Source organism: Clarias gariepinus, chromosome 12 (genome assembly GCF_024256425.1).
Source record: "Clarias gariepinus isolate MV-2021 ecotype Netherlands chromosome 12, CGAR_prim_01v2, whole genome shotgun sequence".
NCBI classification, from domain to species: Eukaryota; Metazoa; Chordata; class Actinopteri; order Siluriformes; family Clariidae; genus Clarias; species Clarias gariepinus.
This window is the reverse complement of record NC_071111.1, coordinates 9,880,001-9,903,166: the sequence shown is the minus strand read 5'-3', so window position 1 is coordinate 9,903,166 and position 23,166 is coordinate 9,880,001. Positions and strand designations below refer to the sequence as shown.

General features: G+C 41.8%; 1 protein-coding gene across 5 annotated transcripts in view; it reads left to right on the top strand.

The window, feature by feature from the left end:
• Positions 1-23,166, top strand: part of sbf1 (SET binding factor 1) — a 65,916-nt gene that overhangs the window by 36,462 nt on the left and 6,288 nt on the right. For 4 of the 5 annotated variants that reach the window (XM_053508294.1, XM_053508292.1, XM_053508291.1 and 1 more), the window contains 24 exons: positions 2,883-2,960; positions 3,076-3,318; positions 3,433-3,531; positions 5,277-5,487; positions 6,939-7,051; positions 7,148-7,297; positions 7,433-7,501; positions 8,949-9,107; positions 10,191-10,456; positions 10,849-11,021; positions 12,210-12,283; positions 13,770-13,962; positions 14,184-14,314; positions 14,409-14,584; positions 16,765-16,901; positions 17,793-18,000; positions 18,162-18,358; positions 18,513-18,650; positions 19,167-19,262; positions 19,832-19,906; positions 20,332-20,504; positions 22,422-22,598; positions 22,748-22,849; positions 22,942-23,127. In XM_053508294.1, the coding sequence (XP_053364269.1) occupies positions 2,883-2,960; positions 3,076-3,318; positions 3,433-3,531; positions 5,277-5,487; positions 6,939-7,051; positions 7,148-7,297; positions 7,433-7,501; positions 8,949-9,107; positions 10,191-10,456; positions 10,849-11,021; positions 12,210-12,283; positions 13,770-13,962; positions 14,184-14,314; positions 14,409-14,584; positions 16,765-16,901; positions 17,793-18,000; positions 18,162-18,358; positions 18,513-18,650; positions 19,167-19,262; positions 19,832-19,906; positions 20,332-20,504; positions 22,422-22,598; positions 22,748-22,849; positions 22,942-23,127 (3,624 nt within the window). The remainder of the gene's footprint in view (positions 1-2,882; positions 2,961-3,075; positions 3,319-3,432; positions 3,532-5,276; positions 5,488-6,938; positions 7,052-7,147; positions 7,298-7,432; positions 7,502-8,948; positions 9,108-10,190; positions 10,457-10,848; positions 11,022-12,209; positions 12,284-13,769; positions 13,963-14,183; positions 14,315-14,408; positions 14,585-16,764; positions 16,902-17,792; positions 18,001-18,161; positions 18,359-18,512; positions 18,651-19,166; positions 19,263-19,831; positions 19,907-20,331; positions 20,505-22,421; positions 22,599-22,747; positions 22,850-22,941; positions 23,128-23,166) is intronic. The other variant, XM_053508293.1, reaches the window with a different exon arrangement.

Genomic DNA, 23,166 nt, shown 5'->3' with positions numbered 1-23,166 from the left:
TACAGATAAATAAATACTTAAATTCCATATTTATACCGTATCACCTCCATACAGGTATGCGTGTTAATTATTAAAAAAAAAAAAATCTTTTGGTTTTGTTTAGTGTGAAATTGTACATGTATTGAATGAGACAATTTCTTATGTGTATAAACAAATTGCACGCTATTGGAAAATGTTTCAAGGCCAAAAAGTCATCTAAAAATATCAGAAATTGATTTTGTGATACGGACTTCCCCGAAATCTCCTGTTTGCGCGTAGTGTCGTTGTCCTGTTCGTGTGCAGCGTTACTTTAAGTCCAGCTCACAGGCCAATGACCATGAATGACATGTCACCGCATTGCAGTCGTATTGTTTAGAGTTTCGCAATAGATGGAATAAAATTGCTTTTTAATTTTTTTTTTATTATTTGCGTGTCAACACGCTGATGGGAAGGAGCTCGCTTACACAACCATGTTTTTTCCATCATGCGTTGGAGCGTGTTGTGGAGCTGGGGATAGTCTTACGGTCTTATGTGGAGGGAATGATCGACTTTCATGTGCCAGTTAAGTGCCGTAATTGGTGCTTTTACCGAAGACGTCTCGTCCTGTCTGTGGGCAGAGAAAGTGAAAAGAGGAATATGGAGGAGTGCTGAGTGCTTTTCGAGTTCAGAATAAGAGGCTGTGGGAGAGTGCTGTGTGTGTGAGAGTGTGTGTGTGTCTACAGCAGTGCACAGGCCTGTTCTTTCTCTTACTGAATCTCTGGCAGGAATCACTGCGCTGCCATTTCTCTTCTTAAAGAACCAAACTGAATTTTTTCCTCTTTTTTTAGTTTTCTTATCATAACAAAATGCATGGACATGAGTTGTGTTTTATTTTATTTCTAAAATAGTTTTTAAGACCAAGTAGCTCTATAAATATTGGCACTCTCAAAAAAGGTATTTAATATTCGAATAAAAAAGAATATTTAAAAAAAAAATCCCATTTCGTATTGAAAGTAATGCAAAAGCACCCTTTGAAAATGTCCTTTGTCTCAGTTGATGGTCTCCCGCTGCTCTACTGAATGTTTACGGAGACGACACTATTGACGAAAGCAATGTGCACAGACAGATGAAGTTTAAAGAATTGGGAACCAGCATTAATGGCAAACGTGCCGTGGGAGACCATTAACCGTGACAATCAGGATGCGAGAGTGATGGAGACTATTTTGCGTCGTACCTTCGTACAGAGAAAGAGTTACTCTACCAACATGGAGACAATTTACATTTCCTTTATCCGTTCATTAAAAATGTTATGCTGACTTTTGCATCGTTTCAGTACAACCCTCGGAGTGTTATGTGGCGTAGTGTTAAGTTTATTACCATCAAGAATGTAAATAAAAAAGATCTCTGTATAAACTCGTGTAAAAATCTGTCTGTCATCCATCACCATGATGAAAAACCAAAGCGTGTTTAATAACAGAGAGACAGGTGCTTGTAGAGACACAAATCAGGGGACAGATATTACAAACGTTACACATGCATGGGCTTAAATTAGCTTTAAGCTCAACCAGGGCTATGATAAAGATAACACACATCACTCACACTCTTTCTCGTTGTTTATATGGAAACTGTTGTTTTGTTTTTTTAGGTTTTTCTTTCTAATTTGCGTTCTATGATTTTTAATTTCAGTCTCTTGTTGTTTTCTTTATAAAGCTTGTGTAAACAATATTCTTGTGCAATGATTAGGATGCTCCTTATAAAGAACAATGCACTAAATCTATTCATGGTCCAGGATGGTTAGGCTAAAAAAGACAGAACGAGTATTTCCACTATTTCAGGTTTAAGAGAGTAAGTAAGGTGATAAATTAGGCCGCGTTCACATTACAAGCTGCATTGCTCAATTCTCAATTTTTCAGACGGTTCACTGTCCTAATCACAAGTGACTTTTATCTGGCACTAATGCGGACGTGCCTGTCCTTGTGGACGTGTGGGATTTTGCGTTTATATCACTGTGATAGCTGTTTTAGCAGTTTGCTAGCACTGCCATGAAATCCCCACGCTGCCGGAGCTGACTAATGACATCAGAGAGCAAAGTATGCATGCGCAGAGGTCATGTGAATTCCATTCAACTCGTTCTCATTCAAGTCACATGACCACTTATCAGGTACATATCCGATCTAGGACCACATACAGAAAACGTCACAAATGTAAAAATAAAATCTGTCACATTTGGTTAAAAAAAAAACACAAATCAGAAATAAGTCACTTGAGACTGGTACTGTAAACGAAGCCTTATTAAAAGCTGTGCAGTCGGGAAATGTTTGTTCTCAGCAGCAATTGCAAGGATTCTGAGTCTGCAAACAGAACCGAGGATATGAGTGCTGTCCAACTGAACTTTAACAACTCCAAAGAGACAAAACAAATGAATAAATGAGAACCGGTAATGTTAAACAAACTGGTCAATATATTCAGTGTGCTGTGAAAAGGTATTTGCTCCCTTCCGTTTTTTAATTAATTAATTAATTATTTTTTTTGTTGCATATTTGGCAAATCAAATTTTAACATTACACAAAGATAACCCAAGATAGATTTAGATTTTTCTTTAACCAAGTGTTTTTTTATGTAACTGAATGGGGCCTGTTATCACAAACGGTTGATCGCCGCCGCTGCTGCCGATTAATTAGTTTGATGTGCTGAATTATTTAAGTCTCACGAATATGCAAAAAAAAAGTGAAGGTGCAAATACTTTTTCACAGCACTCTATCCATCTATCAGAGAATGGAAGCTTACATCTTTTTATTTAAGTCATGTGCTGTCCCATGTGTGTGATGTATTAATTTCATCATACTGTATTTATAGTAGGGTGTGTATGTGTGTGTGTTTTGCCTTGTTGTATGATTCGGATTTGACGCGTTTGTGTTGTGCAGGTGTTGGATCCAGAGCTGGATGTGGCAGATCACGCCTTCCCTCCCTCCTCCACACAGCCTTCCCCAGCAAAGATCCAGGTACAGTACCGTGAACCCCATAGCTATAGGTTCAGACATCAGCGGTTTCTTTACCTCGTATAAACCTTCCTTGACGGATCTCCGTGAAACTGAAAGTCCTGTTCTGTGTCTGTAGGACAAAGAGATCCGTGCCGTCTTCCTGTGGCTCTTTGCGCAGCTCTTCCACGGATATCGCTGGTGTCTGCACATCATCCGTATACACCCAGAGCCTGTGATCCGCTTCTATAAGGCCGCCTTTTTGGGCCAGCGAGCGCTCTCCGAGGACGACTTCCTGATGAAGGTGCTGGACGGCATGGCGTTCGCAGGCTTCGTGTCGGAGAGGGGCCCGCCGTACAGGCCCACGGATCTGTTCGATGATGTGAGTTTCTGACTGGACGGATGCCATGCGCTGAGATCTGATCTGGTGATGTGATTACCCGTGTTTTTTTTATTTATTTATTTATTTACATTCTTCTTTTTCGCTCTTGTGCAGCTCATTGCCAACCAGGTGGAGCGGATCCGACAGGAACAAAACGACCTGCACAAAGTGTTGAAACACGTCAAGGAACTGGCCGAGCAGCTGTTCAAAAATGTATGGCTTTATTTCTACCTCTCGTCTTTGTAACATGCTTTGTGACTGGCTCATGTGAGCTCTGTAGTGTAGCACAGTTAACTGTTAGAGTGTTAGTACTGGATGGTGTATCAACGTTATAGTGATGAGATGGAAATGTTCAGAAAATGGGATTTGTTGGATCTTTTCACTCTGAAAGACTGAAAGAACCGGCCTCCTTCCTCACCGACCGCTGTAAGGGATCAGCGGTTATTTTCCACAATTATTGAAGAAAAATGTTACACTAATGTTCCTTACACTAGCCAAAAGTATTTATTCCACTTTCACATGCTGAATCCGCTGAGAAATTAACAGAAAAGGAAGCGTGTTCTTTTTTATTTACGTTTATTGTTTTTTGTTTATGTCTGTCTGCCTGTCTATCTCTTTGTTTGTCTGTCTTTCTTCCTGTCAATTTGTTCGTCTTCTTAGTCTGTCTTTTTTCCTATAACTCTGTACATCTATCTATCTATCTATCTATCTATCTATCTATCTATCTATCTATCTATCTATCTGTTGATCTTTGTTTTTGTCTCTCCATCTCCATCTTTCTTCCTTTCTCAAAGTCTCTGTCTAGTTAATTATCCATCTACAGTTTGTCATTCTGTCTGTTTTTCTCTCTCTCTGTCTACCTGGTTTTCTTCCTATCTATCTATCTATCTATCTATCTATCTATCTATCTATCTATCTGTCTGTCTGTCTGTCTGTCTGTCTGTCTGTTTTTCTCTCTCTCTGTCTACCTGGTTTTCTTCCTATCTATCTATCTATCTATCTATCTATCTATCTATCTATCTATCTATCTATCTATCTATCTATCTATCCATCTGTCTGTCTGTCTGTCTTTCTTCCTAGTTATCTACCTATCTACTGTATGTGTCATGCTGTCTATCTGTTTACAGTTATGTCTAAAAGTTTGTGCCCCCTCTTTACTATTACTGAACGATGTGAGAGACTGATAACGTCATAAAGGAAATTATTACTAAGTTATTGCCACTAAAGGCGGATTCGTATGCTATTGAGTCAGTGGGATACTTTAGTATTGCCCATATTTTATTTTGGCTTCATTTTGTTAAATAAATAATGGTGCAGTGAAAAAAAGTTATATGTTGTTGTTCGAGGTTGTATTTGCCAAATACTGAGACCCGCTACAATCAGATTATGTTTCTTATGTTTCTACTCAAAAATCAGAGAATTAAAGGAGGGGGCACTAACTTTTAACTGTATCTTTCTGTATCTATCTTCCTGGTTGTTTGTAGGTCTTTCTGTCTTTTCCCTTTCTTTTCTTTCCTTCTCTGTCCCTGTTTCCTCTCCCTGTCTCCCTTATATCTTGTTTTATTTTAATATTGTGGACACACACACACACACACACACACACACATACAGTCTAGTCATGTTACACATCACCTCTGTTCTTTTTTTAGGTATATGTGGAAATTTCCGCACATTTATAGATTTCAGTTGTAAAGAGAGAAAGGCAGATCTTATGACCCGGTCGTACGACACACGACTGCTTCGACTAGTTATTTATTTAGACAACCGATTTCTTGTTAAATTGATAGCGTTGTACCAAAACAGAGTATGTGTAGTGTTTTATCTGCTTCTTGTTGAGTACCTTGACTTTTTAAACATTAGCCATGCTGCTTCCATAAACATCTGGCAATGTTTCCAATATTAATCACTTCAATCTCTCTCTGTTTCTCTCTCTGTCTCTCTCTCTGTCTGTCTCTCAGGAGAACCCGTACCCTGCAGTAGCCATGCACAAAACACAGCGATCAGCGGACAGCATTCAGTCTCCGCCCCCTGTCTCCCGGACCCCCTTCCCGCTCCTGGACGAGGTCGCTGTCCAGCTGTTCATCGATCACGCAGCTGCTAAGCTTAAAACAGCGCCCCCTGTGGTCAAATCCGAGATGAAGGAAATGGTGTCCTCGGGACCTCCACTGGGTGAGTGTGAGCAACGGATATGTAGATACGAAATGTGGGTCACATGACCGACCTCGAGTGACCCCACAGCATCTTTTTCTCACTTCTCACACGTTTTAAACCCAGTATGATTTCTACTTTTAATTTCCTCCATGAACCCAGTGTTTTATTTCTTTATATTCAGCCCTATGCTTCCTGCGTGTGTGTGTGATAAAGTTAGTGACGTGCTCGGAGCTGCAGCACAGGAAGCATTGTGACGAATTTAGAGCACTAGTGGATTACACGGCTGAACCCTGTGCTGAGAACTGGCTCGCTGCAGTGTGTGAGAGTGGAGGGAGGAGGTTGGGAAATGTTTTTGGAGTCGCAGTTGGATGCCAAAGGAATGAGAACAACTGGAGTAACAAAAGTGATCAGACTGAAAGAGGAATACAGAAGTAGTAATAGAGTGAGGGACAGATATGTAGAATAACTGGTGTTGTGATAAAACCAGCGGTGATGTAAAGCCCTCGGGGCTGTGCTCTCTCTCTCTCTCTCTCTCTCTCTCTCTCTCTCCCTGTGGGCTTGGGGTAATTAGTTTTGCCCATTTGTTTAGTTTTTTTCTTTTTGGCTTTATTTTTTGTTTAATAAATAATCATTTTTTTCATGCCTTGCTTCCCTCCCTTCCTCTGTCCCTTCCGTTTCATTTCAGCCATGCTTTCTTTCCTCATTTCTTCTTTTTGTCCCTTTTCTTCCAGCTGTCCATCCTTCTTTCTTTTTCTTTTATTCATTTTATCCATTCCTTCCTTCTTTCAATACTTCTCTGTTCTATCACCCTATTTATCCTTTTCTTGCTTCTTCCTTCCTTCCTTTTTTCCACCATACCCTCCATGTTCCTTCCTTTTTATCCTTTCTATTTGTTTGTATTTTTTTTTTCACATTTTTTAATCTTTCTTTCATTTCTTTTTTGGTCCTTTCTTCCTTTCTTCTTTCTTTCTTTTCCTGCCCTTTTTCCTACCTTGCATCCCTACCTTCCCCATTTCCATCCCTTTCCATTCTTTATATACTTATTTCATCTTTGTGTCTTCTCTTTTTGTTGTACATCTTTCTTTATTTTCTTTTTTCTTTTATTTATTTCACCCATTCCTTCCTTATTTTATTCTTTTCCATTCCATTGTCCTTTTTTGTCTTTTGTTTATTTCATTTTGTCCTTCCTTCTTTCTTTCCCTTATTCTGTCCTCCGTCCACTCCATATACCATTTGTTCCTTCAGTCCACCCTTCCTTCCTTCTTTCTTTTTGTTCTTTCTGTTTTTCCTTCTTTCTTTCTTCCATCATCCCTTTCCTTTCCCTCCTTCATTTCTCCCTTCTTCTGTCTACATTTGCTTCCTTCATTTTCACCTTTTCTCCTCTGATGTTTCATTTGCACTGTTAAGCTCTTTTCTTTTTTTTTTTGGTTTTTTTTTTTGGTTTAACTCTTTTCTCTTCCCGTCCTCAGGTGACATTGTGGACAGAAACGGCAGTGTCCTGGCGAACAGCGCGCGGAGGCTGGAGGTGGTCAGGAACTGCATAATGTACATTTTCGACAACAATATGCTGGAGGCCAAGAAGGTACAGATCACATTTCATTCCAGTTAAGAGTTAGTGCTTTCACACTATTCTGACATTTTTCTCTGTGTGTGTGTGTGTGTGTGTGTGTGTGTGTAGTTGTTGCCGGCGGTGTTGAGGGCGCTGAAAGGCCGCGCAGCTCGTGTGTGTTTGACTCAGGAGCTGAATCAGCATGTGCTGCAGAACAGAGCCGTACTGGACGACCAGCAGTTCGACTACATCGTGCGCATGATGAACTGCACGCTGCAGGTACGACCGTACGCTCACTCTGGAACCTCAGACTCATCAGGAGGAACAGTTCACCTCTGATAACCTGCTCTCTCTCTCTGTGTGTGTGTGTGTGTGTGTGTGTGTGTGTGTGTGTGTGTGTGTGTGTGTGATCAGGACTGCTCTCACATCGATGAACATGGCATTGCAGCAGCTCTCCTGCCCCTGGTCACTGCTTTCTGTCGGGTAAGTTCACACAAGCACAGACGCTTCGTCTCGGCTCCCTGGAGGAAACAGTGATATTAAAAACAGTGACGACGTGTGACTTCATGACTCGAGCATCACACACACACACACACACACACACACACACACACACACACACACACAGAGTCATCTCACACTCTCCTCCACAGGGTGAGCAATCAGACAGGAACACAGTGTTACCGCGAGCTAGTGAACTTCACCTGATACTTTGACACCTGATGAGTAAACAAGAGTCCAGAGTGACCATCAGATCATCTCACTTTTTTTTTTTTACTTCATTTATCTCCTTTATCCTTTATTTCTACATTTTGCCGTTCCTTACTTCCATTCTTCTTCCTTTTTTATCCTTTCTTCTTCCCGATATTCTCTCTTTTCTTCCTTCCTTCTTTCCTTTCTGTCTTCTGTTATTTTCTTTCTACCTTCCTCACTGTTATCTTCATATTTTCTTCATCTTTTCTTTCATACTTTTCCCTTTCTTCCCTCCTCCCTCCCCCTCTCTCTCCTGTCTATCTGTCATCCCTTCGTTGATTCTTCCTATACACCTTTATCCTTTTTAAATTTTTTTTTCTTCCTGTGTAACTTTTTTCCTTCTGTCCTTCTTTTTTTCCTTTTTTTCTGTCTCCTTGTCTGTCATTGTTTCCTTTCTTTTTTTCTTATGTTCTTTATTTTTTCTTTCTTCTTCTTTTTTGTGCTTATATACCTGTTGGTCTTCTTTTCCCCTTTATGCTTTTTTAAAATCCTTTCTTCTTCCCGTTTAACTTCCTTCCTTCCATCCTTCCTTTCTTACTTCCTGTCTCCTGTACTTTTCTTTCTTCCTTCCCTCCAGTCATCTTATTCATGTTTATGCACCTTCATATTTTTTCATCTTTTCTTCCAACCTTTTCCCTCCCTCCCTCCTGTCTGCTTTTCTATCATCCCTTCTTTCTTTCCTTTATGTTCTTTATTCTTTCTTTCTTCTTTTTGTGCTTCTTTCTTTTTTTTTCCTCATTCCATCACTCATTCACTCCTTTTCTTTTTTCTGACTTTCCTTTACTTCTTCCCTTCAGTAAAGCAGATCATTGCAGGTCTGGCCGTATTCAATGTCTGTGTCTCTTTAAGAGAAGTGTGCACGTGGCTGTTCTGGTGTCAGTCTGCACAAGCCACAGAGATCTCTGGCTATCTAAATTTATGTAACTGAACTGTCTGGATTATACTGTTAGTGACAACACGTTCTCTGTGTGTGTGTGTGTCTGTCTGTCTGTCTGTCTGTCTGTCTATCTGTCCATGTAAACTCTTAACAAGCTAGTATTTGCTGCCTTTTTATGCATACCACCGACCACAGTTGATTTTTTTCCAAACACACACTGGAGCCTTGAACTGAGTCAGCAGCTTTACTGAGTCTGTAACTTTTTTAGCATCTGTTTCTAATTGTGTGTGTGTGTTACAGAAACTCGGAGGAGGCATCACTCAGTTTGCCTACAGTTGTGTGCAGGAGCACATGGTGTGGACCAACATGCAGTTCTGGGAGGCCATGTTTTACAGCGACGTGCAGAACCATATCAGAGCTCTGTACCTGGAGACAGACGGCCGAGCCCCGCCCAGTCCTGTGAGCTTCACCACGCTCTGCACAATACATTAATAACCTTAGAAAACACATTGTAATATAAAGACTTTGTATTGATATATATTTATATACATCATCTTTTAAACACTGGACAAAAAAAGACGATGTTTTCACTGATCCAAAATATGACACTTTTTGTTTGTTGTTTTTGATATTAACCGTAGCTGTAGGTGTACAGAGTACAGTTACACCTTGGACTGTGAGTATAATGTGTTCAGGAAGTGTGCTTGTAATCCAAAGCACTCGTATATCAAAGTGAATTTCCTCATAAGAAATAACGGAAACTCGGATGATTCGTTCTAGCACCAAAACATATTCATATAAAAATAATTAATACAAAATAGGAAGTAAAAATAAAACAAATTAACCTGCACTTTACATCTGAAAAAAATTGAAGCTGGTTTAAGTGAGAGTGAATGGGGGTTATTGTGTAGGATGACTTTCTCCCTCTCTCACACACACACACACACACACACACACACACACTAACAGAATCACTGGTCTCTGTTGACTCTGGAATCTTTTTTTTTTTTTTTTTTGCGCAACTTCAACAAGGAACCTCTCTTGCTTTTGCCTCCTTTTGAGGATTTTGCGAAAATGAGACGTTGTGTCGTCTTTAAACAGATTGATCTCCTGCACCGCTACAGCCTTTTTAACCTTTAAAAGGTATATTTTATATATATAAAATAATAATGCTTTACTCATGCACATGCTTTGGTAAACAGTAGACGCACGTAAACAAATATTGATCATATAAGTGGCATAGGCACACTGAGACGATTAGCCACAATCCTGTAGCGCAAGAGAGGAAAGAACCATTGGCTAAGTTGTGATTACCTGACACTCTGCAGACAAAGCGTACACGTACTGCTCGTATTTCAAGACCTTGCGTGGTTATCGAGTAAACATTGATTGCTAAACACTCGCATACAGTAAATTCAGAAAATTTTGGAATAATTTACACATCTGATTTAATTCTTCAATCACTAAACTTGTGTTAATGCTTTACTCTGTACCTAACCATTGATCTTTGACCATGTCTGTCCCTTTGTCTCTGTCTGTAAGGAGGATGAAGACGACGCAGAAAGGCCCGAGCTGATCAGCGCTCTGGAGTTGGCGTCGGAGCAGACGCGTCTGTGGCCCACCCTGAGTAAAGAGAATCAGCAGGAGCGTGTGCAGAAGGAGGAGAGCACCGTGTTCAGCCAGGCCATCCACTACGCCAACCGCATGAGCTACCTGCTGCTGCCCCTCGACACCAGCAAGAACCGGCTGCTGCGCACCACCGGCCTGGCCGAAGTGGAGAGCGTCAGCAACAGCTTCGTTACCAACAGGTGTGAACTTCACGGCACTTGTATTAACCAACATGCGGAAAGTCATAAAACTTGTGGAGGAACAAAAACAAAAACCTATTTTGGCTGTTGAGGAAGGTTTCATTCCTAATTCAGTCTGACACCTGGACAGAGTCAAACAAGGACTAAACGCTCAGACACACCAAAACAAATAGAGATACCGCCAGCTCAGCTCAGGATGACTGGAAAGAGACACGTGACTGGCAGGAACAAATGTCTCATGTGGACTCGAATGCTTATTTATAACATACAAACAAATCCACACCTCATCAGCTGTGTCACTCCAGAACACTAGTCACAATGACATGTCTGTTTCTTCTGTGTGTGTGTGTGTGTGTGTGTGTGTGTGTGTGTGTGTGTGTGTGTGTGTGTAGCATCGCTGGCAGTATGGCCGAGAGCTATGATACAGAGAGCGGCTTCGAGGACGCCGAGAGCTCGGACGTGGCCAATTCAGTGGTGCGCTTCATCAACCGCTTTGTGGATAAAGTGTGCAACGAAAGCGGTGTGACCAACGAACACCTGAAGGCCCTGCACATCATGATCCCAGGTAGAGACGCCACAGTTTTAGCCAATCACACATCGTCTCACCTGAGCTCATTATACAGACTCAACTCTTATAGACACTTAAGTGGATAAATATACACCAGTCAGTCATTACATTAACACATTAATACCGATTATCAATTATATATCAGGATCAAGGGCATCCAAGGTTCATTTATGCCTGTAACGACCAACCGCTAGCGCGTTTTAAATTGTAGTTTTATGGCTTATCAGTGTACAAGATGTATGTTAATACAGGTAGTCCCCAACTTACAAACATTCAAGTTATGAATTTCCGTAGATATGAACGGGCTGCGATTCTACGAACATTTTTAGATGCAAACAAATCACTGAAGTCGCTCACATGTATTGTACGAAAAGTAGACAATGCAGTGCACAAGATACCTCGAATGTAAATATTGTGATAAAATTTACAATTATATACAATATTTTCATTGTGTAAGTGAATGTATAAAATGTCTAAAGTTCGGTATATTGTTTGTGTGTGTACATGGGAGAAATGTGTCGGCCTCACTGGTTTCAATGAATCAGTCCGGGAGCACAATGATAGAAAATGTCTGTCCTGTAAAGCTGTCCTGATGGTGAATAATCCTAATTTTGGAAAATCCCCAACAAAACAGAGTTCACAGTCCAATACAGTGGAAAACAGCTCTGAGATAAAATGGCAGGCGGGATTCCCCTCCCGATTTAAAGGCGCAGAGACAACACTGTTACATTTCACATGCGTGAGATTCATTTCCTTAGGTGCCGTTACAGTTTTTGTCCACATGATGGCAGTGTGGGGAAAGGGGACAGATTTAGTAAAGTGGATTGGTATGCTTTGGGTTGTAGATTCGCCTCTAAGGTGTTTAAGACTCACTTTGTCGGACTTAAGAACAAATCCGACTTAAGAATGGGCTCCCAGAACTTGTTTGTAAGTCAGGGACTACCTGTATTAATAGTGTGATATATGATGTATAACTCTATAATATGTTTCCAGATGTGATTCTTGAATAGGTATGGTATGTACTGTATGTGAATTGTAATTTTAGGGAATTAGATTATTTATATATATATATATATTTTTAGTCAGTGACTTTTGTAGAATCAAGCCACTTCGTCATTGTACGCTTGAGATCCCTGAGCTCTTCTTGACCCTCTGCGTGTGTGTCTGTCTTTTTTCTTTCCACAGATATCGTTCAGATGCACATTGAGACGTTGGAAGCGGTCCACAGAGAGAGCAAGAGGCTACCTCCTATCCAAAAGGTAAACAACTCAGTATTTTACATTGGGCTGGACTCCACAGACAAGCTAGAACCCCAGGCAGGCAACCACGCTCACGCCCACACCCACCCATAGCACCCCATCACCACAGTGAGTGCCACAGCAGGTACGTCTGTGTGACGGCACACTGAGTGGTGCATGCTGGGTTTTGTAGCTCTTCCACTCCACCTTTCTCTAACTCTCACACCTTGCTGAAATGAGCACAACATCTAATCCAGTCTAGTCTGACCCCCTGTTTCTCAAACTTAATGATTTTAAGCAAGAGTTTGCCCACAAAACCAAACTGAAAAAAGGTGTCACACCACTAATCCTTGTGTAGAAGTGAATGTGGCTGGAGCCCACCTGGATTTAGTTTGTCTCTGAGAAATCCCTCATAAGGCATTGCACCAGCTTGGCTAAGGTCATTCATTTGTGGAGTTTTAACTTTTCTGATAAATGTCACATCAACTGTCTATAACCGGGACTCACATCATCACATTTTATTAAGGAAAAAAAAAAGTTTTTTTTTTTTTTTTTTTTTCAAAATTAATATTAAGGAACATTAGAAAAGTTTTTTTTTTATCCTATACGTACTAGTTGACCAGCAATGACCAAACCAGGTAACACTACCTACTTATCTTTTACATAGCTGAACAAAAACGCTTGTTTATGTTTACTTAGTTTTTATTTGTGTTGTGAAGATTACACCTTCATTTAAAGGTGTACACAGGGTCCGAATTACACTGGTTGCTACACTGTTAATGAAAAGGTCAAACATAAAAGGGCAGTAAATGTAAAATTGTAATTTTCTAATAAGGGCGTCCTCAGAGAATTACTTTTCTAAGCAATCCAACTGATGTTTTTTTCAAAATCTCTGGCCATATCACCCTGAATTTTGCACGCACCCCTACAAAACGTAAATCGTAGTGTTCAGCCTGGACCTCCTGAACTCAGCAAAATTAAAATATGCCCCAGAACAAAAACTCAGAGTTTTCGACTTATAAGGATAATTTGCTACCCGTCCCGAACCACTTTTCTGCCCTGACTTGTAGCTCGCTTGTTTTTGGTCTGATTGGAAAACGAGACATGGCGCGTTGGCAAAGGGCTTGAAAATGAACTATTTTGATAAAGATGAGTGGATAGAGTGGTGTAGAAATTCCTTGTAGCTTGATAATGAACAGAGGATGTGAAAAGAGCAATGAGTTTAGATCAACCTCTTTGATCTGAACGCTCCGACGATCAAAAAGGGTTTTATTTAGCTTTAAAGGGCAACACAACATAGAAATTCCTTTAGAAACAGGGATTACTGCTGCTCCTAGACCTTGATGGAAATGTGACTGATGTGTGTGTTCTCTGTTTGTTTCTGTTCTGTGTGTGCCTGCATGCCTGTTTGTGTAATTAATTGTTTTCATTTTGCTTAACGCTTAAAGCTAAAATTTCAACCTAGTATAAAGTGCATGATGTCATACCTAAATGTCTCTCTCCTTAGCCCAAGCTCCTGAGGCCGTCCCTGTTAGCGGGTGAGGAGTTGGTGATGGACGGCATGCGCGTGCACCTCCTGTCGGACGGCCGAGACGAGGCCACGGGTGTGATGGGCGGGCCACCGCTCCTGCCCGCCGAGGGTGCCATCTTCCTTACCACGTACAGGATCATCTTCAAGGGCACGCCCAACGACCCTCTGGGTACGCATGCAGCTGTTACAAACTGTGCGCTACACCCATGTGTATGACTCGTTACTATAGAAACCTTGTCATAGCAGAATGAGTCAGCCAGTGAGAATAGAGCATAGAAGAGCACAAACATGCGCACGCTTAATGTTGAGATTTCTGGAAGATTTTGAAAGTGCTTATGTGTGTTTGTTCACTCAGCACAACATTAATCATGTTCGTGTGTGTGTGTGTAGTCGCAGAGCAGGTCGTGACACGCTCCTTCCCCATCGCCTCCCTCACCAAGGAGAAGAAACTAAACTCCGAGAGTTTACCCAAGGACCATTTCATTCAGGAAGGCCTGCAGCTCCGCTCCTGTACCTTCCAGGTATTGCACAGAGCCGTTATCGTCATCGTTCCTCACCCTGTTTTTTCTCTCGCTCACGTCTCACGTTTCTCTTTTCTCTTTCTCGCTACTGCAGCTGATGAAGGTAGCGTTCGATGAGGAGGTAGCGTCAGACCTGGCAGAGGTTTTCCGGAAACACATGCACAAACTGCGCTACCCCCAGCACGTGCACGGCACGTTCGCCTTCACCGTGGGTCAGTCGGCCAAGATGGTGGTGGAGCACAAGACCAAGGACAAGAACCAGTCGCTAAAGTGGGTCTTAAACTTCTCTGCGTCACACACACACATGATAAATCAATAGTTTCTCAAAAAAGATCACACACAAATCATTCATTAATCTTCAGGCAGAAATGTACAGGGTGTCATAAAAACAGGGACATCCTTTAAAAAAATAAATATCTGAGTAAATACATGTCCTAGTCCACCTTAAACACTCAAAGAGCCAATTGAAGCCGCCCCCCCACCCCCCCAAAAACAAGAAAACATCGGTAACCACAACACTCTTTTGACATCTAAAATGAAGATAACACTTCATATATTGTTTTTTTTAACCTTTATGCTATGTATAAAAAAACTACTGTATAGTGTGTAGTAGCATTTATGAAATCAATGAACTGCTACAGAGAAAACAAAATTTCATTTCTGCATGCAACAAAAACATTTTGAACCTTTGAACTGGGTTAAAGGTTACTTTTAAATACTTTACTCGATGTCTATTTGAGTCCTCCAAGTATTTGTGAAATAAAAAGCCGAACTTAAATTATCCACCTGCAGCAAACTGAAAATGGCGTCTGCTCCTGTATGACATCATCCTTTTATCACGTGTACTGGAGCGTGCAGTCAGCTGTCAATCTAAATAAAACTGGGTGGCGTGGCACAGTGCTAAAGTGCTCACCCTATCGCTGGTTCGATTCCCGGGTGATGCTGTAGCCTCTCGCAGCCGGAGGTCTAGAGAGAGCTGATTGGCTGAGCTCTTTCAGAGGGGAGGGATGAGAGGTACTTGCGCTCCCACGTTAATCACGGCTCTACAGCCAATCAGAGGCGTCTGTAAGCACACGCAAGCGTAACGAGCTGATAGCGCTGTCCTCCGAGTGTGTAACTCCGCCCCCAACGCTACATGAGCGAGCAGTTCGAAAAAATGAGGTCGGCTGGTATCACATGACTTGGAGGAAACACACAATAGTCTTCGGCTCTCCTGATTGAGTGGTAGTAGTAGCCTTAATGTGGGAGCCCTCTAGTGACAGGGAGGAAAATTACATTTCCAACAATATATTCAAACAGATTTAGATTTTGCACGCACAAGCACTTCGGTTCTGCTTAAACATTTTGAAAAATCTATACTATGTAAAACATTTTCAAATTCTTTTGACTGAACCAGCAGCTCTGACGTCCTTTATGGTGTAATTCAGATCATATTTATCGTGTATCTGTATTGTTTCCGTAGTAACTCATTCTCAGGGACTTTTTATTTTTAAGTGTTAATCCTAAAAACAGGATGTTTTTGGTTTGTCACTGTTCGGGACCCGTCATGGCTCCGAACGTTGGCTTTCTGATATACAGGTTATGTTCTGTACCTCGGCAGTCCTGCTCTACTTTACTCGTCTTCTTGATTACATTCCTGCTTTTCTGGATACCGAGCCTGAGACAGCGTCCTAGCGATAAACAGACACTTGGGATGTGTGTTTTTTCCTTTCGTGCCTTTTTGAGCTTTCCCTGCTTTGGTCCCTTTATCGCTCTGTTATTTTCAGTTAGTCAGAGCGATTTCTCTCTCACGCAGCTGAATTATAGAAAGCAAACAGCGAGCACTGAATAATTTAATACTGGAAACTGGGAAGGTTTTTTTTTTATTTTTTTATTCACATTCCCTGCGGTTGTACCTCCTCACTCCTGCCACACGGCAAGACGTCAACCTGTTTCATCATTTCTGCCAGAGAACGAGCATCTTTCTTACACACACACACACACATTCTTTCTCACACTCTCTTTGTGTATCTCTCCGGTTCTCTCCCAGTGGCACACTCGTCTGTTTTCATTCTTGAAGAGATAAAAAAAAAAAGCAGTCTCAGTATAATTACTTTGGAGTTTTACAGTTTCATTGCAAAATAAAAAGCAAAATTTTATTACACAATCTGTGCATACATGATTCTTATATACATAAGTAAAAATCTAATCCTCTAGTGGTTCTTTGTTCATAGAAAGATATGTTTAATGGAAACCAAAAAAATTGTTTGTGATCCAAAATATTTTAGATCGCTCTTTTGTTTAGTTCTTGTGAGCAGTGCTGCGTTTGAGAGCAGGTGTGTGTGTGTGTGTGGGGGCAGGATGAGGTCAAGAATGCACAAGGAGCAGCAGCAGAGGTTGACTCTTTGACCCAGAGCAAAGCTATTTCTTTATTTGTTCCCAGATTAACGGTATGTAACTTCCTGTTTCAGAACCCTCTCTAAGAACCTGGTGAAAAGCGCTAAAAAGACCATCGGACGACAATACGTGACCCGGAAGAAGTACACCCCTCCGACCTGGGAGCACCGTAGCAGTATGCAGTCTGAAATGGACGAGGACGAGATCTCGGGTATCACATTCACCATAATACACATGACACACACACACACACACACACACACACACACTAAACTTTCTCTCTCAGGGTACAATATTTTTTTCCTTTTTTTTTTTTTTTGATGGGAGAAATTATGAATCTGATATTTTGTTTGATCCATCATATCATCACCTCATTGGACTACGGTTCGAAAGGTCCCAGGTTCAAATCTCACTACCAACAAGTTGCCACTGTTGGGCCCTTGAGCGAGAACCCCCTCATCAGATGTGTAATGAGATAAAAGTGTACAGTAGGTTGCTCTTAATAAGAGCGTCTGTCAAATGCCTAAATGTAAATGGATGGATAGATGGATGGATTAGATACCTATTTAGGGTATAGATTAATAGATGAATGTAAGTACAGATATGTATTTTTACATTCATCTATTCATCTATGGATAGATTAAAATGTGAATGAATGTAAAGATGGAGAGGTAGATAAATGAAGGGATAAATGCATAGATTGATTTATTTATGGAAATATAGAGTAAAAGATAGATAGATAGATAGATAGATAGATCGATAGATAGATAGAAAGACAGATGGATGGTTTGATGGAGCTTGGTTGATAGATGGACAGATGGAAAATAAAAAGATGGATGCTTTAATGGAATTGGTTAATTGATGGATGGATGATTGGAAAGAGGGATAGATCACAGATCGCCTCAGGTCTGTGTGTTATTATTTTTGTGTAAACGATTAAATACAGTATAACTGATTTATTTTGCTGCTTAGTATTGATCATTTACAGATTTTAAACTTCGTGGAAATTCTTTAAGGTTCCTTTTTTTTTCCATTGTGCTTTTATTTAACATTGTTCTTCAGTTTTATTAAAACTATATCGATCTGTTTTCTCATCGCTCAGTGTCTGAGGAGATGGAGCAGAGCGCACTCACGCTTTCCTCCACCATCCGCTCGTCCGACCGCCAGACCATGAGCAACGTCGTGGAGCGCGCTTGTTGCCGTGACTACCAGCGGCTGGGACTGGGCACGCTCAGTAACAGCCTTACGCGCTCGAAGAACGAGCCTTTCCGCATCTCCACCGTCAACCGCATGTACACCATCTGCAGGAGGTGAGGCTCTGGGTGAAACGCTACGGAAGGCGAGTGCGTGATCATCCCGTGAACAGGGATTACACACGCCATCCGAACATGTCGCCCTTGTTTTCTCTAATGATGGGGGAAAAAGACATGCGGTCCGTTTGTGTTAATCTATTTGTGTATGTGTGTGTCAGTTATCCAGGCTTGCTCATCGTACCTCAGAGTATCCCTGACTCGACACTCCACCGCATCTCACGGTGCTACAGACAGAACCGCTTCCCCGTGGTGTGCTGGAGGAACTCACGCACTAAAGCCGTGCTCCTGCGCTCGGCCGGTCTGCACGCCAAGGGAGTCGTGGGATTCTTCAAATCTCCCAATGCCCCCAGTGCAGGTCAGGACAAACCAGTGCCCCCATGTAGTCCTGTGTCTGTCTCCTTTCATAAAAGTCCAACAAGATTTAGACTTACTACATACTTTTTTTTTTTTTCATCGAAGTTTTGTTGTGAGATGGTTTGATGACGGAGGGTTTGAAACGTGTGTTTCAGGTCCCTCTCAGGCTGACTCGGTCAGTCTGGAGCAGGAGAAGTACCTACAGGCCATCATCAACTCCATGCCCTCCTACAGCGAGGCCAGCGGAAGAAACACCCTGAGCAGCTTCACATCCATGCACATGAGCACCTCAGGTCAGAAAACCACACACACCTTTCATTTAGGCATTTCTATAGCTGGATAAGTGAATTATAAATAAAATTTATTATTAATATTGTTATTATTTCAACTGGCCACACAGAGTTTTGAGAGAAATCCCACAAATTATTCCCTGTAGAAGTGGAAGGAAGAGAGTGTGTTCCCAGTGTAATGAACACTTTGCTTTTTCAGCCGCAAGCAATAAACCTGAATATTCAGAATTCACACAGTAGTGGTAATAGTACCTGCTTATCAAGAGTGTGCAAACTTTTCACACTCTAACGCTAAGCTTTTACTTAAAAGTAATTGATAGACCAGGAATTAGAAAAGTCCATCTTTTCCATCTTTTAAAACGGCATCCTCCAGAAAACGTCATGTTATGGGCCGGTCGTCGATCACATGACCCTTTCACGAGGAAGTACACGATTCTCGGCTGAAATGGTTACAGAAGCTGAATATCTGGATTCGCGAGACAAGAACAATCTAACTGGTGTAAGTGTGTGTGTTTTTAGACTCGTCCGACAAACTGAGACAACCAAAAATCGGAGCTCTTATGAAGCAAGTAATGGGCTCTAAAGAGGATGTGCCTGGAACCTTCAGCCGAGGAGGTAGGGAAGATGTTGGTGTGTGTGTGTGTGTGTGTGTGTGTGTGTGTGTGTGAGAGAGAGAGATTTGGAAATGTGTGTTCTGTCTGTAACACTCCCTCCTGTTACATATTAAGTCTGTTAGTAGAGGTAGTGTAGTTACAATAGGTGTCTGATGTCACATGTGTAAGGAGTGAAACACTTCTGGGGACGTGAACCAGCGGGAAAATAATCAACAATGCTGAGGTGTGATGTTACCGGATCACTTTGAAGTTAATTATTTTCCTATAACACATCCAGAAGTGTTTAATTCCTTTTCCACCACAGCAGATTGCCTGGGGTTTATTAATTAATATCGATATGTTTCTTGTTTTTTATTTAATCTTTTGATCAGTATATTTATCTTTCTTTTCTTGGATGAGTTGTTACTATAGAAACAATAACATGTAAAAATAACATAAAGCCAAATTTCTCAAACTTCACATCTAAGCAATCAGCGCTGTGGTTTAGGACATTAGCGTGTTTTAGCGCAGCGTAGCTGTGTTCGAATATGTGTCGACAGTAACGAGTGTCTCTTTATTCTCTGGCCCTAGCACTGGGTCAGAGGGCAAAGGTCATCTCCCTCTCTCAGCCTAAGGTTTCACTCAAGGCCCGCTGCTCACCCCGAGGTACAGTACAGTAGAGCCCCCCCTCCCCCCCTGCTCTTCAGTCTAACCAATCAGGTTTCTTAACAGTGATGTCAGCGTGTGTGAGCTGGCGCCCACCCAGCGTCGCTGTCCTTTTTCCCTGGGCTAACCGTTCACTTTGATCTCTGTGTCCACAGTCCTCTCTGTTTTTTTATTGTCCGTCCAGCCTGGCATCTCTTTGCACGTCTCTCTCTGTGTTCTGGCAGTGCTCTTGTTGTCTGACATGCTCTTTGTGAATGATTGTGTCCATACTCTCTGATTGCATCCACCCAGACGATAATCTGCAGCCGATATGTGAATGTAGACGTGCACTCGAATACGTCTCCAAATCCGTCTCAGATCGATCTCTATGCCAGCGCAGCACGCACCTAACCTTTCACCACTTGAACCATTTGTTTTGTGTTTAGGGAAGTGGGGCAGTATCCGGGGCAGCGGGCGTCTCTCTACATATAATCCTGAAGTGGGGAACCGGCTGGCAGGGAAGGACTCCCCGCAGGCAAACGGCGGGCCAACCGAGCCATACTTCCTCCGCCAGCAAAGAGCGTATCTCTACATCATCGGCGACAAGAACCAGCTCAAGGTACCGTAAAAAAACTCCAGACTGACCTCCAGACTGACCTAAAAAAACCTCCAAGCACCCTCTCTTCTGCTTCATGGTGGGCCAGAAAAACAACTGAAGGAGAAGGTGTGTCCAAACTTTGGACTGGTAGGGAATTTAAATGCAGAACACGAGTGATGGGAAGTTTGAATCATTTTAGTGACTCGGTTCTTTGAATCTTCTTCATCAAAATGAACGAATCTTTTTTTTGAGTCATTTAGATCATTTTGTTCTTTTTATCAGTAATAAAATGTTACATTTTCAATAAAAAGACCCCCAACACGTCTACATACACACATTTTGGCTATAGTTCCAGTAATAAAAATATTACAGTGCAGCTAAGGACATATTATAATAAACAGAATAAGTAGCTCACCTCTCATAACTTCTAGTCTGAGTTGTTTGTTCTTTTGAATCTATCGCACCGCACAGCGTCTATGGGAGTCACGTGACAAAGGAACGAATGACTCGGAGTAGAAGAAATAATTGAGAAATAATCTCTCAATTCTGTTTTCTGTACATAACCTACAAAGGATTTGCAATGATTTGCGCATGCGCGCCCTGTAGAGAATAAACAAATCACTCTCCAAGACTACTCGTTCTTCTGAGTCACGTTATAGATTTATTAAAAAAGAACAAATCGTTCATGAACGACCCATCACTACCGAACTTAATGAAACTGAAACATCTGGAGCAGAAATGAGCAAAATACACAAATCCTGTACTTGAGTAAAAGCACAAATTTTCCAGGGTGAGTAGTACTGTAAGTAAAAATAGTCCTCAATTTACATGTGTACTTTAGTAAAAAAAAAAATTACATTCAAAAGTATTAGCTTGTGATTGTGTATTAGTTCACAGTAAGAAGAACAACTCTCTCTCTCTGTCTCTTTGTCTTCCCAACTGTGAATGTGCTGTATTTGTTGCTGTTCAGCTCCTCTTCTGATTTCGAACACATGTTCTGTTATTAGACGTGTCCCAAAGGAAAGTCAAGTCACGCAATTATGCATAATAGTCATAGGTGGCGAGATTACCACTTTAAATACTACACACCACTGTGGTTACGTAACTCAACATGTTTGAAGTGACCAAACACGCATAAAATAAACAACATGCATTTGGCATCAATTAAATCTTTGTTTCCCATAAAGCCATGTGAACTGTGTGAGTGCAACATGTCAAGGCAAAACAAAACACAAACTGCACTGGATTAGAAACAGAAGTAGTCAGGAGAAGCATTAGGAAACGTATTCAGATTACACAATTTGCCTAAAAAAAATGAAAAGCCAAATAACTTTCAAGGAGAAATCACAGTTATAGTTCAAGAACTTTTGAAAAGAACCACTATAGTTGCACTTCACGGTTTGTTATTGTCTTCGCAGCAGAAAGCAAATCTTTTCCACACCGCTGTATGTGATGTGCAGTCGTGATGAGTTCGAACAAACCAAAGCGCACGTCCTCAATGCCACAGAGTTGTCGCCGGACCTCGTTGAAGGAAGCACAGGGCATCGAGAAAGACTAAAATGCTTTGGTATAGCCTGCAGATGTCTAAGATCTAACCCAATCTAGCCCCTTTACCCTAGCCCCTTTTTAGCAGTTCTTGAGGCCATCAGGGACACTTATCAGGATATTATTACGCCGTAATCTTCCAAGTCTTCCAAATCATTCTGCAGTAAGACATATCTTTTTTTACATCATCAGTATGATCATAGAGTGGGCGCTCTTCGTTTCCTCTACGGTCTCCGTGAGCACAGGCGGCCTGGCATCAATGGTGGTGTTATCATTTGCCTGTTGTGTCTTCACAGCCTGTAATTCAGATTTTATTACCGATAAAACGCCAAGCCTTGTCCAAAGTGTCAATATTATGTGTGAAAACTTGTATGTGTGTGTGTGTGTGTGCAGGGAGGAAAGCAGGATTCCTTCCAGCAGTGGGAGGTGGTCCCCATCGAGGTGTTTGATGTCCGGCAGGTCAAGAACAGTTTTAAGAAGCTGATGAAGGCCTGCGTTCCTTCTTGTCTTTCCACCGAGCCCAGCTTGTCGTTCCACCGCTCCTTAGAGGAGTCTGAATGGATGAATCTGGTACAACACAATTTCACACTACATGCTCTTCTCACCAAGCTTTCACTGAAACCACTGTGTATCCGTGGTAGAAGCCTTGACGTTGTGTGTGTGTGTGTGTGTGTGTGTGTGTGTGTGTGTGTGTGTGTGTGTGTGTTCGTGTTCTCTAGCTTCACAGACTCCTCCAGGTGTCTGTTCTGGTAGTGGAGTTACTGGACACTGGCTCTTCGGTCATGGTCAGCCTGGAGGACGGCTGGGACGTCACCACTCAGGTACGGATAAAGCCGTGGTCGCTGTGTTCATAATAAATCAGAATAGTTTTTTAAAAGTGCAGGATCTGAGCTCAGTGTGGAATTGCGTGTAGGTGGTGTCTCTGGTGCAGCTCCTGTCAGATCCGTACTACCGCACGTTCGATGGTTTCCGGCTGCTGGTGGAGAAGGAGTGGCTGTCGTTCGGCCACCGCTTCAGCAACCGTGGAGCTCAGACGCTGGCCAGCCAGAGCAGCGGCTTCACGCCCGTCTTTCTGCAGTTCCTCGACTGCGTGCACCAGGTATCTACAATGCCTTTAACTTTAACTGTTGTACTCAAG